We start from the raw sequence: 20,564 nt of genomic DNA on the forward strand, positions 1-20,564 counted from the left end.
GCAAGTCACTTAATCCCCCCATTGCCTAGCCCTTACCACTCTTCTGCCTTGGCTCCAAGACAGAAGGTAAGGTCTTTAAAATAAATAAATAAATGAGACTTATATCCATGTATTCTGTAATGGGGCAAGGAGGGGTGTTTTATTGTACGGCAGTATCGAAAGAAGAGTGTTTCTGGTGTCCTAGGATATAGATTCGAATTCTGCCTCTGACACTTATTGCCTTCTTATGAATCTAAACAAGCTACTCATCCTCTCTTAGCCTCAGGTTCCTCTGCTTTAAATGAGGATAATAATAACACCTACCTACCAGGGTTGTTGAGAGGTTGTGAGAATCAATAAGATGCTATTTGTAAAATGTTTAGTGCAAAAAATAGGTGCTTAATAAATGCTTATTCCCTCTCTCTCCTTCACAAGAGGTGGCTGAGGCCTGGGAGGTTAGATTACAGTGATGGTGAGACCTTTAGAGATGGAGTGCTGGGTGTGCCCTGCCCCCTCCCCCCTTAACCCTATACAAGAGAGGGAGGAAGCACTCCCATTCGGCTACTGTGTGGAGGGGCAGGGGAAGTGAGGCATGTTCTCAGCATATGTAGAGAGGGGGCAGGGAGCAACACAAAACTCTCTGCTCCCCTTCAGCTTGGTGCCTGTGAGTTGCCCACTTTAACCCTTGTGCACTCCCATTGGGCTGCTAAGGCAGAGGGGCAGGGATTTGAAAAAATATTGTCAGGCATGGTGATTGGGTGGGGGGAGCACCTCCACCCCAGAGTCCTTCTGCCTTTCTAGTAATGAACTGGGAGAGGGAAGGAAAGGGGTGCACAGGTCCACAGAGACTACTCTCTGTGCCATCTTTGGCACCTGTGCCATAGGTTTGCCATCACTACTCTGTAGAATGGGATTGGGGAAAATGGATGGACCAGAAGTAACACCAGCTTGGGGTCTGGCCACTGACCAAAGCTGCCATGTTGAGAATCCTACAAGAGTGATTTCTCAGTGTATATGGTTGTTTGTCAAGGCAGCAGCCAATGAGCATGTTGATTCACACCCAGGTGAGAGCAGACTTCCCAGCTAAGCTCAAGAGATGTGGACTGTGAATGGTGCTGGGAACTTGGAGGAAGATGAGGGAGAAGCAAGACAGGAAGGGGTGGGAGGGAGCTTTCTAACCCCTCCATTCCCGGCCCCAGAGGAAGCTTCCCTCTGTAGAGACAGTGCGAAATCACATTCACGCCTCTTCTGCTAAGGTGATCTACTAATTGAATGTCATCAGGAAATGTGTAAGATGGGAGGGAGGCAGCTCCCCAGGCCCCCTCCCCCTTTCTTTAACTCTGCACTTTCTTCTGTCCTAATGTTGTCAGTGCCTAAGCTTGACTTCTATGACAAAACTCCCATTCTTGAATCATTCAATTCCATAAACCCTTAATTCAGAGTCATCTTCTTCATCCCTGCCCCTGTCCTTCTTCTCTTGAAAGGTTATTTTTTTCTATTTTTGTGTTCTCCCTTTCTTTCTCTGCTCCCATTCCACTATGTGGCCAAAATCTGAATGATGCACTCCCTCCAGCTCTGATTCATCAGCTCAGGATGTTAGCCATGGAAAGGCAATTATTGAGGGAGTTCAACAAGCTTATTTCAAAGTTGAGGAAATCAGATGTGAGAGGTACATTGACTTTCCCAAAGCTATATAGCTTAATTGGTGGCAGAGCTAGGGTGAGAAACTTCATTCTTCTGCTTCCTAGTAGAACCTTTTCCTACCATATCATACTGCCTCTCTGGCCTCAGTCATGATGTAATGGAAGGAACACCAGATTTGGCCCTGGAAAATCTGGGTTCAACCTGACTCTTTTGTATCTTGGATGTGGGCCTCAGTTTCCTCATTTCTAAAATGAGGACATTGTACTTGACCTCTAAATTCCTTTCTAGACTGAAATCTATAAAACTGTGTCTTCTTATCTCTTCTATTCTTCCACCCTCTGTTACTTGAAAACTGATTCATCTGTCTCTTCTATACTACCCTTCTTCCCAGTGGATTCCCCCATTGCATATAATGTTTTGAAGTTTTTCCAAGGCCAGGAACCTTTCCCCAACTTTTCTATTTGTTGTCAGAAATAAGAATGCTCAGTTTTGCTTTTGTACCTTTGCCCATACCATTCTCCCTACTCCAAATATACTTTCAATGCTTCTCTTTAGCAAACCCCTGTTGATTTGAGAGAACAGTCATGGAGGTGAGACTCAGTGGGAGATCTGGGTTCCTGTTCTAACTGCCCCATGAAATTAGTTGTGTGATCTTATATGTGGTGTTTACCTTCCCTTGACATTTGTTTCTTCATCTATAAAACTAGTAGGTCAAATTAAATGAAACCTAAGGTCCCCTCTCTCTTTTGAGGTTCTAAAACTAGCTTACTTGTCTTGACCTTTTCAGTGTAATGTAGTGGACAGAGGACTCTATTCAAAGTCACAAAGACTTTCTCATTTCACTTCTCTGTAAAGAAGAATGATCTTTACACTGGAAATGACACAACAAACATGACTAATAGTTATACACAAGATAGGAATGAAGATAGATAGCTATACCTACCTGCATTTAATGAATTCAAGTCACCTCATCCAGATGACCTATATCCTCAGGTCCTGAAAGAATTAGCATATGTATTAGTAGAGGTATTGTCAATAAACATTTGAAAGATCTTGGAAAAGGGGGCAGCTGGGTAGCTCAGTGGAGTGAGAGTCAGGCCTAGAGACAGGAGGTCAAACCCGACCTCAGCCACTTCCCAGCTGTGTGACCCTGGGCAAGTCACTTGACCCCCATTGCCCACCCTTACCACTCTTCCACCTTGGAGCCAATACACCGAAGTACAAGGGTTAAAAAAAAAAAGATATTGGAAAATAAAAGATATAATAAGACTGAGGGCGATCAAATATTGACCTCATTTTAAACTAAAAAGAACTGAATCTGCCAATCACAGGTGAGTGAACTTTGGATGGATGGTAAAATTCTTGAAAGGAGGGGAAGCAGTATTACAAAGAGCCATCCTGGCTACATCAGGAATAGGTCATGTAGGCCTAACCTCATTTCTCTTTTTTTAAACTAGTAGATCAAGAGAAAGCTACACATATAGTTTACTGAGATTTTAATGTGGTCTTTGATAAAGAATATGATATTATTCTTGTAAAGAAGATGGAGAAATATCGATTAAACCAGTCAGCTCACATAGAAAAGGGAAGGGCACTAAACCATACTTAAAGATCTTGGTATGTGGCATATTTACTTAGAAAACCAAATATTAACATTATCTATGTTCAATTGTATTTTTATTTATTTTGTTAGATATTTCCTAATTACATTTCAATTTGCCTTTGACCCAGTGTTTGACATCTATAGATTAAATGATAATAAAATCAATTGGATGCAGAACAGTTTGGATAGCCACACTTAATTGTAAATGGTTTAATGCCAGCATAACAAGAAGTCTCTAGGTGACTATGCTGGGGGATCTATACTTAGTTCTGTGCCATTTAATATTTTTATTGATGACTTAGGTAAAGGCATAGGTGATATGATCATCAAATGTAGTGAATTACACAAATCTGGTAGGATTGGTAATATATACTAGATGATAATCAATATCCAGAAGGATCTTGATAGGCTAGAATATTGGACTGAATCTACCAAGATAAAATTCAGTAGGCATAAATATAGAGTCTTAGACATGGGTACCAAAAAGTCTTGATGGGGAGGCATGAACAGAAGATAGCATTTGTTCTGAAAACAATATGATATGACAACTAAAAAAATTAATACTATCTTGGGCAGTATTAAGAGGGGCAGAGCATTCTGAAAAGGGAGATGTTGATCCTAGTGTACTCTGCTGTTATCACACTTCATTGTGAGGACTGTGTTGAATTCTGGGCTTCATGGTTTAAGAAGAATATTGCTAAGCAAGATAGTGTCTTCAGAGAGCAACCAGGAAGGTGAATAATTTTGAGTTCATGACATATGAAGATCAGATGAAGGAACAGGGCATGTTCATACTGAAGGAACTTAATAAATGACTACTGACTGAGTGGCCTAGATAAAATAAGAAGTAGCCAAAAAGGGTACTTAGTTCTATCTAGGGTGCGCAATGTGTACTTGATGGTTTATTGTTCAGTCTGGGACAAGGATCAGTCAGGGTGTTTCTTGAAGGCAAGTTTTCAAGGGACAAGGGTAAATTTTAGGTTTCATTAAACAAGGTTGTCATTTTTTTACCCTTTATTAATTGTAAAATAAACAGATCTCCAGCAGTGGAGGGTCTATGTGGGTGATAATTATATTTACAAATGGAAGATCATGGCTGTGCTTTCCACTTGAAGACCAAAGCCCCATGAGTACAGAATCCAAAAACAAACCAAGAAAATTTTTTATTAATATTCTTCTTATGTAAGATATGTTGACAAACTGAAGTCAGATCAGAGGATGGCAAAGGGACTCAAAAATATGTCACAGAAGAAAAAAAGTGAGGGACTTTGGAATTTTTAACACAGAGAAGAATTGAGTTCTGGACATGATATCTAGATTTCAAATATTTGAAGAATTATTCTATGGAATAGGGATCAGATTTGTTCCATTTATCCCCAGAGAATTAAGGGAAAGAATTAGGACATATTGGTAGCATTGGTAGTGGGAGACAGATTTCCATTCTTAACTTAAGAAAAACTTTCTAACAATTAGAGCTGTCCAAAAATCAAATGAGATAGGGAGATTGAGGAGTCCTCATTGCTAGACTGAGAAACTGGAGGAGATGGGAGAGGACTCTAATGTTTTGGTGGTGACAGACTAGATATGTGCCCTGGAGGGGACCTTTACAAGGTCATCTTTTTTTTTAATGATTTTCCTTAAATGGAATGTCTACTACCAATTGAGAGGGTTTAGTTGGAGTAAGCATCCTCAGAAAAATGCCATATTTAATGGAACCTCAGAGAATTCTTATATTGATAGGGATTGGATCTGTGATTAGTATAGGAAATTCCTTGAAGAGGAAACTTAATTTACCAAAGTACCTTTTGGTAGTGCTTATATAGCCTTTGAAAGTTGTCTACAGAACTGAGAAACAAATTGGTTTGCCCAGAGCCATTGTGAGATTCAGGAGATTTGAACCCAGGTCTTCCTAACTTTGAGGTTGCCACTTTGCAACTTCTATACTTAATTCTGTCCCCTAGGACCAAAAGGAACAAATATAGTCCCTCTTTCACATGATAATATTTCAAATATTTGAAGAGAGCTCTCACGATTGTCCTTTACCCTCCTGACCCCCACCAAGCCTGTTCTGCAGGGTAAACATTTCTAGTTGCTTCATCAAATCCTCAGTGAACTTCTATTAATGATATCAGATCAAAGGGCTGCCTTAGTACTCCTTTGCAGGCACTCATATTTACTACTCATCCCTTCTTCCTCTGATTTTTCTTGGATTATGCTTTACATGTAGGCACCTATGGATCTTCTATTTTAAGGACAAACAGCTGCCTCCTTAGAGAGAGGATCCAGCTCTCTCCTTTATGCTTGTGGTTTTTATCTGTTGGTTAGCGCCAATCATTCAGTAGTCCTCCCCACCCCTTTCTCTCCTTTGCCACTTTCTTCCACTGTCTCACTTCATGACATTCTTTCTTCAGAACCTTATTCTTCTTTGTTTTTACATTGAAACTTTTCTTTTATCGTTTTTTAAAGGAACACTTTGTTATCCTCAATTCCCTAGAAAATAGAAAACTGCTCTTTAAGCCCCTTTGTCTTCTCTTCTAAGAGGGATACTAAACTGTTCCTTGAGCATAGATTAACAGTTACTTGATTGTAGAAAAGAGGCAGCAAACATCATATATCCTCTTGGGGCACGCTGCAAAAATTCTTTCTGCTTTCATGGCTTACTGGAATCAAGATCCTCTTGCTAGTAGCTCTTGTAACAAATTTTCCTGGAGCACCTTGGTAGCCACCCAACTTCCTTTCCCTAGTTTCTTCAACTTATTTCTCTCTCTTCTTACCCTTCAGCTCAATTTTGGGTCCTTTTTTCTTTTCTTCAGGTTTTCTCTTTCTTCTTTTTCTTTTCCTTGAGTCTTCTCAAATATCCCTTTCCTAAGCCTAGTGTCTCTTGGGCCCTTAATTAAGAAATAACCATATTTATTGTCTTTGCTAGATAAAGACTACTGATAAAAGAAGAAACCATGGATCAGCATTCATAGTGATTTCTCAAAATATAGACAAGGAAAAACATATCAAGTTCTGTATTATGTCTGTTACTTAATATAGGATTAAATCTCATAATTTTTTTCTAATCTTGAATGTTTTACAAAATCTCTTTGGAAACCTTTCCCCAGATATTGGATAATACTTTATTTTGAGCCAGAATGGCAGCTGGCTTTGACTGCTCTTTTGTAAGGACCTAAACAAGGAGAGCTACTTATTTATTTTTTTTATACCTCTTCATGGAACAGCATTCATATTTTCCACAGAGTGCTGGACATCCCTCCTTAACAAGTTGTGGAAAATCTGCTTGAAAAACATGTGCTGGGATTGTTCTAAGAGTCTTCCTTATGCTAAATTAAGACCATATTTTGGGAAGCTCATGAATTCATTAAGCCTTAATTAGTAATGATTGCTGATGATTAACAATACTATAATAAAGAAAAATAAGTATATATTGAGCTTTAAATGCACCATTTGGTCTGCCCTCCAATTGGCTTTTAATTGCTTTACTTTTAAAAATAATTTTATTCATTTTATCTGATCTCTTCCCATTCCTCAATCTTTCACTCAGGCAGGCTAATCTCATGGATCTCTTAGCTTCAGGGTATAATAAATCTGCTCTAGTGGCATCACCAAAACAATTATATCATCCTACACTTACTTAAGGTATATATGGTCAGCAGCTCTTCATTAATGGATTAGGAAGCTTTTTTAATGGACAAACATTCAATTCAATTCAGCAAACATTTATTAATCACCACTCTGCAAATAACAATGCTGATTGTAGTAGATTTTAAGATGGTACCTGATACATGAGAATTTGATTCTAGATAGGGTCCTTGAAATATATAATTGGAAAAGGAGATGGGCTACTCATTTTAAAAAGAGTCAGAGTTGAACAGAAGAGTTCAATTTCTAAAAACCTAAAGGAAGATCTCCAAACTGTTAGACAACTCTTTGTAATGGATTTTTGAGGTGTGGATCACAGTCACATGGGTCAGGAAAGTATGGATAAGTTGCAATTTGTAGTGTTGGAGGAAATAACCCACATTGATTAAGTTTTGAGTATACAGAAATATTGAAGCATAAATATGTTTTCTGCTACTCCATACACTAATCATCCTTTGAGATTGCCCGAAAAATTAGGCTTTACATGGAGTTTATTATTAACATGTGCATGAATAAATCCAATTGGATAGTGGTAATAATGATAAAGCTGGAGTTAATATTTGGTATCTATGTAGTCATCATACCTCAATAATTCAGAAGATTGTGATTTCATCAGTTTGGGTATTTCTTTCACCAATATAGATGATAACCCTTCCATGACTTAATAGATAGCTTCATGAGTTGCTAGGGTAAGAAGAAAGTCTCCATTTCCTGGACAACCTTCTGATGACAAACCTCTTTGAATTTAGCCAAGAAAATCCTTTAATGGGAGGCTCAAATTTGTCACTAGCAGAGCTTGCCCTTTAATACGGTGCTGCATTATTGTTTTGTTTAGTTTTGATCTATTTTTGCCTGGATCTGTGGTTTCCTCAATGTAGGCAGCTCCCTGGATGAAAACTCCCTTTACCATCAAAGACTGATAATTTGTCTGTAACTTTTGTTTTGGAGAGCTTTATTAAACTCTTCTTTCAGAACACCGAAAGGATTAAATAGTTTGTCTTTGTAAAAGAGCTAGTTTGTGTCATAGATAGGACTTGAACTCAAATCTTTCTCTCTCCTAAAATGGTTTTTATTCTACTATACCATTTATTTCATCATATGCTTCTAGCCTTTGGGTGCCTACGGTCAGTTCTTATATGAGATCAGAGGAGGATTTTATGGAGGAATTAGGTTGTCATCAGTGGGATATTCTTGGCTAGTCTTTTGGCAGTTGTTCTTGGGCTGGTAGACTCAAGTTGGTTGAGGGTACCATGTTAATGCTAAAGTTTCTGTTTCCCATATAACTGCTTAACCTGGGTTATAGCCTAGCTACATATAGACACCTAAATAACATATGTCCTTTTTCAATGGGATTGGGGGGAAGGTTGGGAGGGAGAATCATCTGCCCTTCTAGTAGAACAACTTGAGTACATTGTCTCTTGAGGGTGAATTATCAAAGCTACCATATATATGAAACTTCACTAGGCTCTTAGTGTCAGTTCTCTTCAGATGCTCATTATTTAACGTAACAGTTATCATATTATTATCAATATTTTGATTATGTAATTGGATTTTGGGGGAATTACTGGTTAGCATTTGGGTTATTTAGAATTGATTTAGATCACAGACAGTAGAACATTAGAGCTGGCAGGAACCATGGATATCATCTACTCTAATTTCCTCATTCCTCAGATGAGAAAACCGAGACTCTGTCAGTGCTATAGAACCCTATTCCAGATCATGGCCAAAGTGAAAACATTGGTTATTTGTTCATTCTTTCCACTTCAGAGAATGGATTTGGGGGCTCTGAAACACGATAGGACGAGAGTTCCTAGTCTTTTTTAGTGTCATGAACTCTACATGAATGTAGGTAGTGAAGTGTTCATAGATTTGAATGGGTACTGATCCCAGAAATGATCCTAGTGCTTGATTACTTGAAAACCCCCAGATAACAGCCATTTTTCATTCATTTGCCCATTTCTCAGAAAGAAGAGTTAGTGACCTTGGGAATACTATAATGTGACTGCCTTTCATCAAAATTAATTACTGAGTCAGAGACTAGAAAAACTTTCTCCCAAGTGATTTTCCTTCCCTCCAGAAAATTCACAACATCTTCACATGTATCATCATTAGCCAAAATAGTGTCTTTGATTTCAGCATCACTACTGTGAAGGACCACTAGGTACACCTTTGTCTTTGTGTACATACTCCTCTTTCAAGCTTTTTATGTGTGAAAGAACAGCTCTATTTGCCACATCAAAAATAAATTATAGAATGTTTTAAGGTAGGGACTCAATTCAATTCAATGAATGTTTCTTAAATACCTACCATGTGAAAAGTACCATATTGGAGCAGTTGGGTTGTACAATGGTTAGAGAGACAGTCTGGCCTTAGATAACTTCCTAACTATTTGACTCTGAGCAAATCACTGAACCCTGTTTGCCTAGTCCTTGCCCTCCTTGTTATTAAGTTAGAAAGTAAGGATATTTTTAAAGTACTGTGCTACCCCAAAGCTCAATTTTTTTGTTATCAAAAGATGACTGCAGATAGACAGCTTGAAGAAACGGTAGCAAGGCCACAGTTTTCTACAGGCCTTTCTTTTTAATATTTGACTTTTAACACAATTCCAGTTATAAGCAACATTTAAAATGCCTCTTTATGTGAGATTGAAAACCCTGTATGGACCCTGTGTCATGGATTAACTTTCACACAAAATCTTTTCTTTAATAGCTTCTTGTATTCAGAGCAGCATCCTGGTGCATAGGCTGATTTAAGATAACATAGATGAAGGAAGTAGAAAGATGGTGAATATGTTCCCAGTGACTCCTTGAGCTCCCTAGGGGTAGGCTTTATAATTGTTTAACAATAGAATAGTTTTGCTATCCTTTGATAATCCTAACAGTCTAGAATGACCTTTCTCTAAAGGTACAAAAAGATGATAGAATCAGTTAATGTGGAGATACCTTATGCCTCCTGAAGTGCAAGGATGATGCCGAGGAGGTGCTATTTCCCAACATATTCCTAGATACATGGAAAATTTTGAGATATAGGAAGCCATGATCTGTCATCATTGATGGCTTTTCTTTGCAGACAGTGTCTATTGCTTACTACTAATATTCACAGCTGTTATGGATCAATATCTTCTCTTTTTTTTGCTATGAAAAGGCTGGCTTTTTTTTTTTAAACATGTTACCCCTCAGTTGTAGTTTGCCTTTCTGCTTAGGAATCAGTCCCCAAGGGTGTCTACTTTGGGCTGTCCTGGTCATGTTTGCATGCTTCCATATGCCTAGGAGTGTCTCCTTTGTCTCAAGAAATGGAACTATTACAGAAGACTATCTGGATAGCTGAGATTTTCCTAGACCATTATTATGATCCACAACTGCCTTGGGTTATAGTTATTTGCATGCTTGTCTTATGTTACCTACAGAATCATAAACTCTTGCTCAGTAGGTGCTAGGTCTTCATTCCTATTCCCAGTACTCAATATCTATTTGTTGAACTAACAATCAATAATGGTGGCAGCTGAGCTGGAAGGCATTAGCTCTTCTAGAGCCTGCTTTTTAGGAAAGAAGGTTGTTTTTGTGTTTTCTTTGCCAGAATCACTATGTACTCTTTGTTAGAAAAACCAGGCACAAAACCATAGGGAACAATCGTTTCCCTGAAGCACAGCAGGAAGGGAGCCTGCTTATCTTTGCGATTCCTTTCACTGTTCTTTTTCTTACATGTCCCCTCTACAGAACTCTCCTACAACAGCTACAGAGGCTCCAGTCTATGGTTGTGGGAAAAGTTTCCCGGTCTTGCAAAGCAGCCAGCACTCAGACAGGCACTTGTCTCATGGTGAGTCTCAACGGATAAAGGCTTTTAAAAAGAAAGTCATAGAAACTCTCCTTGTCTTATTCTTATGGTCTTTATTTCCTCCAAATGCACTGTCTCAGTACTAAAGGGATAGAGAAGAGGGAAAGTCATCCTCAAGGTTGTCATTGTTTCTGTACATGTTTAATTGCCTGATCTTTGACCTTGAGCCTGTTAGCATCTAAGTTATCTTGTTCTAAGGAGAGGAGTGTCTCATTGCCTCCTCTACGCATAAAATATGCTCTGTGGAATTTATTTTTATAATTATAAGCTGCCTTTGTTTTCCTTCTCATTCAGGTCGTTGTGCTATGTTTTGCTGTTGTGTTTGGCAGCTTCTCTCAGAGCTATGGGCCCTATCCCTCTGCTACCAAGATGGTACTTCCAAGCCAGCATTCTACTCCAGAGTCATATACAGCCTCTATTGGTAAGGGAAGATACTCTACCACTTCCTATTAGCTTTCTTCCTTCCTCTTTTCTCTTCTTTCCCATTTTCCCTTCCCCTTCCACTTATTCTTTTCCTTTTCTTCTTAGAGGGTATCCATGGACAAATCCTTAACTCTCCTTCTTGAGCTATGATGTGAGTTTTCTGGTATTCTGGGGACCTTTCCTCTTCTTCTTGACTTTTGAAAGAGTATTTCCCACTTGAAGGACCTGAAGTTAATAGGTCTTTCTCCCTCCCCAACCCCGCCATGTGAAAAGATTCTTACAATGGGAGTCTAAGAAGATTTGGGGTACTCTCATGACTCATGGTAGGGTTCTCAGGTTTAAAGGGTGCTAGGTACAATATAGGGAGAAGGTAGAAAGAACAGTGGCACAAGAATATGGGTAAAATGAAGAAGCATGATGAGTTAAGGGATCTCCTGTATGAAGACCAAAGATGAAGGATGGTAGAACTAAAAAGACAGGTTGAAGAATGAAGTTTTCTATTGAGTGGTGAAATTCTAAATTTTTTTTTGGATATCAAATCAAAGACCAAGTAAAATACCTTACCCAGACCATCAGAAAAAGGATTTGCTTCTGCTCCTCCAGTTTCTACTTTCATATAACAGACCCTAAGGTATTTTACACTGAAAGGAAAAGAAGTCCTAAGGGGAGGAGTAAGTGTTCCCACATTTTCCTTGTTCTTATCTCCCTAATTTTGGAACCCCAAAACCTCCTCCAACTCTCCCCAGGTATTTTTTTCTGATTAGAAACTGAATATATGCAATATTTTAAATTCAGAGAAGTTAAAAGCAAAAACAAAATCCTTTTGTATAATGAAAAGTTTGGGGTCTTAAGGAATTTCCTATTCTGAATATATAGTGAATGTTAGAATGACCAGAATTTAAGCATACATCAGAGGACCAAGATTCATCACTTGACACAGTGCATTTTTTAGCATAGAAAACAAAGAAAATAGAAATAGGAGAATGAAAATTTTTATTTCAAAGTAAAAATGTAATACTTTTGCATCAACTGACGAGATTGGTCCTACTAGAATTAAGTGGTTACATCTATTGGTAAATATGTGATATTCCAACCTGGTTATATGAGCCATTATAAATAACCATGAAAAAGAATAGAAGGAGAAAAACAAAGCACTCATGAATGCAGGTGTGAAATTAGAAGATCTGGGGCTAGAAAGATGTACTTATCATAAGGGAGAGAATCTTGGAGTCAGAGAAAGTGCTGTTAAGCTCTAAAAGTGACCAAAAACCCTCCAAGCAAGAGTGCTGTTATTCCACCATGACAAGATTACCACAGGAAGGAGCAGCAGCTAAGCAACACACATTAAGTGGTCTTTTGGGAAATTTCCACCATCACTGCTTCTACCCACTAACCATGAGAATGTAGCTACAAATTTGTAAGGGAAGTTAATAGGAAAAATTAGATGTCTTAGGAAAATAATGTTAATCAATTAAAAGTGATGGATGTTTGAATTGTGATTGATATATCCTTAGCTCTTTGTCCCTTGGAGAATAGAGATGGCCCTGATAGCTCTGTTGTCATCTCTCTATCCTATTTTCCTCTTTGAAGTATAGAATAGAGCTGCTCTGCCCTCTCTGGGTTTGGTCTTCCCCAAATTCCTGGTTATTCACCACCATCTAGATAGTGCTCCCTAGAGACAAGGATGAAGTGGCAGGATGGGGAAGAAGAATTAAGAAGGCATTGCTTTGACAATTCCCTGTATTGATATGCTTTTGCTTTTCAGTGTAGTATAATTTGTACATACAGAAAACATTAGGATTTCAGGATCTGTCTTGAATAGTGATTGGTGTTATTTGAAAGAGAGGACAGCCCCCAGCCCCCAAAGCTCTCTATTGCCTGTGGAGACCTGCATTGTGAGACTGACTTTGGCTGTGATGCTCTTGGTCATTTTTTTGCCTCTGTTCCCTCTTTCTGTCCTTAGTGAGATCCAGGAGTCTGCTGATCTATGAAGAACCTCCTCCACTGGAGGAGGCTCAGAGCCTAGCTTTACCTGGGGATCAAGGGGACCTTGAAGACAGAGAAAGAGGGCCCCCAATCCTTGAGACATCCATCTTGGAGCCAAGACCCAGGGCTGAAGAGGCCAGTGTTGCTCAGTTCAGGATATCAAATGAGACGAGGTTAGAGAAGTCAGTGCTGTTGGAACTTGGGCAGCATCGGTGAGTGAAATGGAAACAGGTTTATTTTATGTTGCTTTGGGGTTTGCAAGTCCATTTCTTGGAGCCTAGCTGGAGACATCATTTTGTGACCTCCGATGACCAAGTGAGCTTAGTCTGGTCCTAGTGCTGCCCTCCTTGGCTACTAGTGGGCAATGATTGTCCTAGACCCCATTCCAGCTCAGTGATGCCAGGACTGAGGATGCAGAGATCTCTGCTGCCCGTCACTTGCTGCTCTGAATTGGGAATAGGCGCAAGGACTGCAATGAGCCTTCCACATTAGTAGCTACTTAAGTAACAGTGGGGAGCTGGAACATGGAGAACTCAGCTGCCCACATACCCAGCATATGTCAACCTCCAGCTTAAGAAGTTTCAGGATATTTTTTTTGAAACCTTAAGAGCTTGACTTTTTAATATCAAATTACACTGGAATTTAGTTTGGTCCAAGCTGGAGTTTACCTTTTTTCCTGGCTGAAAAAAACAAATGGATGCTACGAATGCTGCTAATTTCATATGACTCATCCCAATAAAACAAATGTTCCAGGACCCTGTACTTGCTAGTGGTTTTTAAAGCAATTAATACAAGTTACAATAACAATCAATCAAAAGCCTTTGTGGGAAACTTGCAAGGCTCTGTGGCAGATAAATAGGAAATGAAGAATGAGAAAACTAACAAGTGTGTGTGTATGAGATGGACAGACGGAGACAGAGAAAGAAGAGAATGGAAGGGGAAGGGAGAGGAGAGAAAGAAGGAGAGAAGAAAAGGGAGAAAAATAGAGTGGAGAGAGAGACACACAGAGATGGATAAGACACTGGAGTGGGAGAAAGGAGAGAGAATACACATAATGTGAATAAAGCATTGAGTTTAGAGTCAGGCAGAACCAGCCTCAAATTCATGTTCTTGGAATAGCTATGTGATCTTAGGTATATCCTTAATTATCTCTGGGCTTTAATTTTTTTCATCTGTAAAATGGGGATACAATTCCTGCCTTGCTTACCCCACAGGGTTGTTGTGAGAACCAAATAAATAATGTGCCTATAAAATGCTTTAAAACCTATAATTCTGTATAGTTAATTTTCATTGCTAGTTAATACACAGAGTAGGACAGTGGAAAGAACATCACTCTGAAGACAGAGGAACTTAGATTTCTGCCAGTCATTACCCATGTGACCTTGGACAAGGCAACATGGTGCAATGGATAAAGAGTTGGGCTTGGAGTCAGGAAGACCTAGGTTCGAATACTACCTCAGAATCTTACTAGTTGTGTAACCTCTGGGCAGTCTCAACTTCTGTGCCTTGATTTCCTCATCAGTAAAATAAAAGGGTGGGACTAGATGACCTCCAGGTTCCATTCTAGCTCTCTGTCAATGGTCCTATCATCCTGGGCCACTTAATCTCCTTGAGTCTGCTTTCTTTAAGGGTAAAAGCAAGGAGATGGGGCTAGATGGCCTCTATGGAACCTTCCAGATGGAGATCTAGTGCCTTAGAAGTATTATTCCAGATACAGATATGTAAGCAAATGTACCTGAATTCAAACTCTTAATAGAAGATTACTGGATAGAGAAATGTTTGGGACAGAAGGAGGGTACTAGGTATAGAGTGAATAAGTGGGTGGATGGGATACTAGTAAACAGTGGGAAAAGCCTCAAACCTGATAGTAGCAGGGAAAATGCCTGGGTTAGTCCACAAGATTAACTGCCAAATGTTGAGTGCTAGAGGGTAGGGGAAGGAATTATAGCTGTTAGTAAGTAATAACTAATACACAAATATATATTTTTCCCCTTTACAGGATCAGCTCCAAACTGGAGGCAAATGAAACACTCAAAGTCATTGAAATTGACAGAAGAGTCAATGCGACTTTTTAAGGAGCTTCTTCTCCCCCTCTTCTCCTCCTCCCATAAACAGAGCCCGGCCAACCAACTTCAACCAAAGCACTGAAAAGTGTTAATTTGGGCCGAGAAGAGAGGCTGAGAGACTTCCTCAGACATCCTGAGGGATCTTGATCTCCTTCTCAAATTCCCTCCCCACTCCAATTCCCACCCCCCCATGTCTTTGTGTTTATCTTTCCCCTCATTGCCACAGAAAATTATTTTAGAGTTAGGATCAGGGGTGGGTCATGGGCCTCCTTCTAACCATAGTGCCAAGAAATTATTCCCCAGCCCTCATAATTGTGGCAAGATCAATATTAGAGAAGGAGATGAGTCTCTTTGAGTAGAGTCCCTAGTCTTGGCAAAGAGAACCCCAGAAGCCTCTTTTGAGGAGGTGATTGACCACCATCTATCTGGTTTGTCTCAGTGTTTAACCTTGGTAGAGCTGAGTGGCAGGTCAAACTGAGTCACCAAGATGAAACCCCAATAGACTTTAAGAGAAGAACTGCCAGGAAAATACATCAGCCATCATTTTCCAACCTGTTCTCTTTATGCTCTCCCCACTGGGGCTCTCCTTTACCACCTTCCCTTTCTTCTTCTCAAGACTACAGGTAAAACACCTGAGGGAATGTTTTATCCTCCTCCAGACCTCCTTGTCTATTTTTGTTGCTTATAGATTCCCCGATTAGCCCTCCAACCCTTATCCATATACTCAGAGTTCTACCTCCCAAATTCCTCCTTGTTGTAAATAGTATTTATTAGCTTTCTGAGGCTTTCCTCTGGTAGCCAAACTGAAGAGATTAGATGCCTCCCCCTCAACTAAGCCAAAAACTTGAATTGAGCTTTGGCATTGAGAGGTCGTGGGAGGCTTTAAGTCTTGCCCCTTCCCCACTTTTCCTTCTACCCCTCCTTCCCAGCCCTAGTTTCATTTCTTTTTTCTTTTTCTTAAACCTTTTTACAAAACCCTAAGCCTGTAAGAAAATTACAGGTCATGAAAAGCCCCTATCCCTGTAACTTCCAGACACAAAACACCAAACTCTTGTCTTTGTCTAGGCAGACTCATCTGGGCTCCTGTGACCCAGCAATAGGGCTCCTTCCCTGTTTCATTTTTCAGGAAGTTTAAAGCCCTATCCTTGGGACCAGAGGACCTGATCATTGCCTTTCTGGACCCTTGCTTTTGACTTTTTTTGGACTTTCTGCTCTATTGATTCTACCAGTGCAACAGGACTACTTTGAAGTTCCTTGTACTGGTGGGGCAGATAACTTTGGCTCCTACATATTTGTTTGCTTTCCCCTGGGAGCCTTTGGCTACTTTTCCCCACTTATCCAAAGAGACCTATCTTAATTGACCTTTTCAACTTTATTTTTTTATGATTTAAAATAAGCTTTTTATAAAAGACAAAAATTATGCCCCTTCTCATATGAATAGGCAGTGGAAATTGCCTTTTTAATTGTACAATGTAATAAACTCTCCTTAATTTTCCCCCCCAGCTTGTAAAATATTTTTGTAGGAAAAATGTTTTCATTTTGTATTTACATCTGTAATCGCTCTCTCTGCTTCTTTTGCCCCATCTGTCCATTCTATTATTGCATGCTATACTTAAGAGGGATTCTCAAAATGATCCATAGGCCTCCAGTCCAATAACAGGTAACAGGATTTGGCATCATTAACATTCCCTATCCTATCTTGTAAATGGTTTCCTGTTTTGTCTGCTCTGGTACATTTGAGGATCACAGGTGTACTTCCCCACCAGTCCCTACTTTATTGCCCTAAGTTTCTGTGTTCTAATACCAGATATTTGATCCTAGATCTTAGAGTCAGAGATTGTTAGGCCTGAAGAGGTCCTTAAAAATCATCTCCCTGGGTCCTGGGTGGCATTGGTAGGGATTGGAGAGAAGGGAAGAAGAAAGGTCATTTCTGAATATCTCTCTTCTTTGAATTTTCATTGAACACATGGACTTTCGAAGCTTGGGAGTGATCTTAGACATCATCTTATCTAATCCCCCAATTTTTACAGATGAAGAAATTGAGGTGAAGCTAACTAATAAGCCACATAAGTAGGGCTGGAATTAGAACCTACATTTCCTGGCTCCTGAACTAACATTCACTATGCCATATTACTCATTTGCTTGATAGAGCTAAACAAGATGAGGCTCAAGTGATTTTTAAAAAGAGGTTTTCATTTTTCAAGGAGTAAAGTGAGAGGACAACCCAGTGCAATGATCTCCATCATTCCTGCACCATCTTGGATGTCAATGATCACTAGTTGTGACTAACAGTGGAAGACTCATTACTTTGTGCAAAAAGAAGCAGATTTCCAGCAAAGACTGGCTTTAAGGACTTCCCCAGTTCTCTGCTTTTATCCCGCAATACCCCTCTCTCTCATATAGCAGTAAGAGGAAAGCCAGAGAACAGTCTTGCCAGCCATAAATTGAGTGGCATTGTTCTTATCAACAACGGAATATGCTTTGAGACTTAATCTGCTTCTGGGTGCCTTCAGGTGGCCTACCACATAGTGATATCAGGGAAAAGACCTTCAACTTGGAGCCTGAAGACTGCTGATCAAGTAGGCTCTGCCACTAAATAGATGTGTAATAATGGCAAGTTCCTTAATTGCTTTCTAGCCTCTATTCCCTCATCTGTAAAATTCCTGCACTGCCTACCTCACAGGGTTGTTGTGAGGATCAAATGAAATAATGTATGTAAAGTGCTTTATAAACCTTTAAGTGTAATGTTGTAAATGTAAGCTATTATTATTATTGATGTTGCTATTGTTATTGTTATTGTTATTATTATTATTAAGTAGCTTAATAAGCATTTTATTAAGGGGCACCATGGACTTCATCAAAGCAGATGCAGAATGACCAGGCCAGAGAGAATGGATTGTGTAATTCTGTCTGTTCTTTAGCTTCACCCAGAACCACCAGTGGGTTTGATTTATGTTAATTTCCAGTAGCATAGTCCATGTCCAAGATGCCTGCTTTGCCCTGATGATTTCAGCAGCTCCCAAGTATTGGCAGGAGTTGGAGTCTAGGGAGTTTTAAGTGTTGATGAATCAGGATATTAGAGGAGCCATAAAATAAATAAATAAACTATATTTGTGGAAATCAAACATATGGCATGTGCTAGCTTCAATCATGTTTTCAGTATATGGATAAGTTTTGTTTTGTTTTTTCTCTCCCAAGCCCTTTGGCTACACTTGTGAGTGATAGAATATCACACTGTAATTATCGAGGCTGTTACCAGTCAATCCTTTTATCATTGATGCCTTTCTGAAACACAGCCACCCCTTCTGCTGTCTTACTTCCCCGACAGTTCCTCCCCCCAGGCTCTTCCGCTCCCCAATCCATTTCTTCCACAGAGTTGGAGTGGTTTTTAGAGAAACCACTCACATTTCCGGTAATCAGTCTCTTCAGAGTAGCATTGCTTTTTATTGGAAAAGGAAGACCATAAATGAGAGGCATCAATGCCATTTTAAAAGGGATTTTCATGAATCTTGTGGGTTCTTGCTAACATCATAAAACTTGCCTTTCCTCCCCACCCAGATTTCCCTCTACTACTAGAAGTTTTGTGTGGGTTTGGTTGGTGTTGGTATTGGAGAGCTCCTTATTAGTGCCAAGCATTTTCATTGGTAAGGGACTTATTTTTTCCCTTTCAAAGCAAAAAAATTATAGATATTTACAATTTTCCCCACTAAGATGCATACAGGTCCTGGCCACCCCTTTTCAACCTTCCCACCCCAACCTTCTCCCAGTCTGTTTAACTTGAATTCTAATAGATGACTGAATTAATCCTTTGTTCCCACAAAGTCACTGAGGTGATTTCTTTCTGACCCTGCATTTTGCTGCCCAAGTATCTTTTTACTAGGATCCAGCTGCTTCTCTACTTTGTCTCTGCCCTCCAATATCCTTAGGCCAAGCATCTAGGATCCATTTAGACCCCCAGCCCGGACAATCTGTTCTGTACAGCAGAAGCCTGGTAAAATCAGTATTTTGATATCAGGTACAGCACTGTAGGGAGTGGCAACATCCTCTAGACCAGGGGTCGGCAACATATGGCTCTTGAGCCATATCTGGCTCCACCTCCCTATTGGCCAGTCTGGGCAGAGCCCCAGCATGTGCCCCAGGGGGCCCTTCAGCCCCCGCCCCATATTCCAGCACCTTCTGCCTCCATCCTCCTCCTTCCGCAGGTGTTTATGGCTCTCATGGCCAAAAAGGTTGCCGACCGTTGCTCTAGACTGAAGAAAAGGCCAGTCTTAGGACCAGCCTTATAAATCAGGGCAAGATAGGGGGAAGGTGAGGAATGGGTAGCTTCCTATGTGTGTGACATGAGGCTGCCCCTAATACCATCCCCATCCACTTATCATGATGTGTGAAATTGAGTCTGGGGAACTCATTTTATCTCCAAAACCCTGTTATTCAATTGAATAAATGTTCTTCTCTGGAAAGGATAACCCATGAAAGATAGTCCCTTCAATAGTTCAAAAGATTTGCCATTTTATTGGTTTGGATTTGCAAACCTTAGTAGATATTTCCATGATTTGTTTTGTAACTCCCAAATTCATCACCTGGTCCCTGACTTTGGAGGCATTAATTTATCAGTGAGCTGCAAAGGAAAGAGATGCCAGGAAGGAGAAGAGAGGCGCTACAATAGGAATTGGGAGGATGCCAAAAACAAACAGCCTAGTTCTAAATTTTTTGAAGAACAGCTTTTAGAGGACAGAGAACATGAAAAAAATAGCTCCCAAAGCTAAGAACTGCCTGGCCTCAAAATATAAGGCAACCTGGTAACACCCATCTCCTGGCTTCACACAAACCTCTTTCTATTTTTCAAGACAAAAACTTGCCTGGATTTGCCTTGGCCCTGGCAGATCAGGACCCGCTGGGTTTCATGTCATTTCTCAGAAGTCACTTTAAAAACAGGGTAAGGAAGAGATTGTGTTTTTGTCTTGTTTTTACTTTGTTATGCTTGCGTATTTTAGTTCATTTGTTTCTAAAATTATTCCTTGTGTAAGCTTCAAAATTAATATCCAATATACTCCATGTATTATGTTTATTAAGTTTATTAAGACTAACTTGAAGCAAAGGAAAATAAAAACTAGAGAGCTCACCCAGCCAAGCATGGCGGGAAAGAGAGAGCGAGAGGTGGAGTTACCCACAACTATATACAAACATGGTAAGCACCCACGCAACTTGGGGATAAAGGGAAAAGATGCTGGATAATGAAAAAAGAATTCTTGGAGATGGAGTCGAAAGGTTCAAGATTTCTAATTAATACATGTGAAAATGAGCTTGTAGCAGTTAGGGACACTAAGAGAAGAGCGGAAGAGCGGGATTATTTCCAATAGGGAAGATCCCTGTCCATGTGATCC

The 20,564-nt window shown here is 39.8% G+C and overlaps 1 protein-coding gene across 1 annotated transcript in view; it reads left to right on the forward strand.

Annotated features, from left to right (window-relative positions):
• Positions 1–15,559, forward strand: part of CREB3L2 (cAMP responsive element binding protein 3 like 2) — a 165,859-nt gene extending 150,300 nt beyond the window's left edge. The window contains exons 9-12 of the mRNA XM_044678496.1: positions 10,588–10,687; positions 11,000–11,126; positions 13,092–13,326; positions 15,114–15,559. Of these exons, the coding sequence (XP_044534431.1) occupies positions 10,588–10,687; positions 11,000–11,126; positions 13,092–13,326; positions 15,114–15,189 (538 nt within the window). The 3' untranslated portion in view covers positions 15,190–15,559. The remainder of the gene's footprint in view (positions 1–10,587; positions 10,688–10,999; positions 11,127–13,091; positions 13,327–15,113) is intronic.
• The last annotated feature ends 5,005 nt before the right edge of the window (positions 15,560–20,564 follow it).

The sequence above is a fragment of the Gracilinanus agilis genome, chromosome 5 (genome assembly GCF_016433145.1).
Source record: "Gracilinanus agilis isolate LMUSP501 chromosome 5, AgileGrace, whole genome shotgun sequence".
NCBI lineage: Eukaryota > Metazoa > Chordata > Mammalia > Didelphimorphia > Didelphidae > Gracilinanus > Gracilinanus agilis.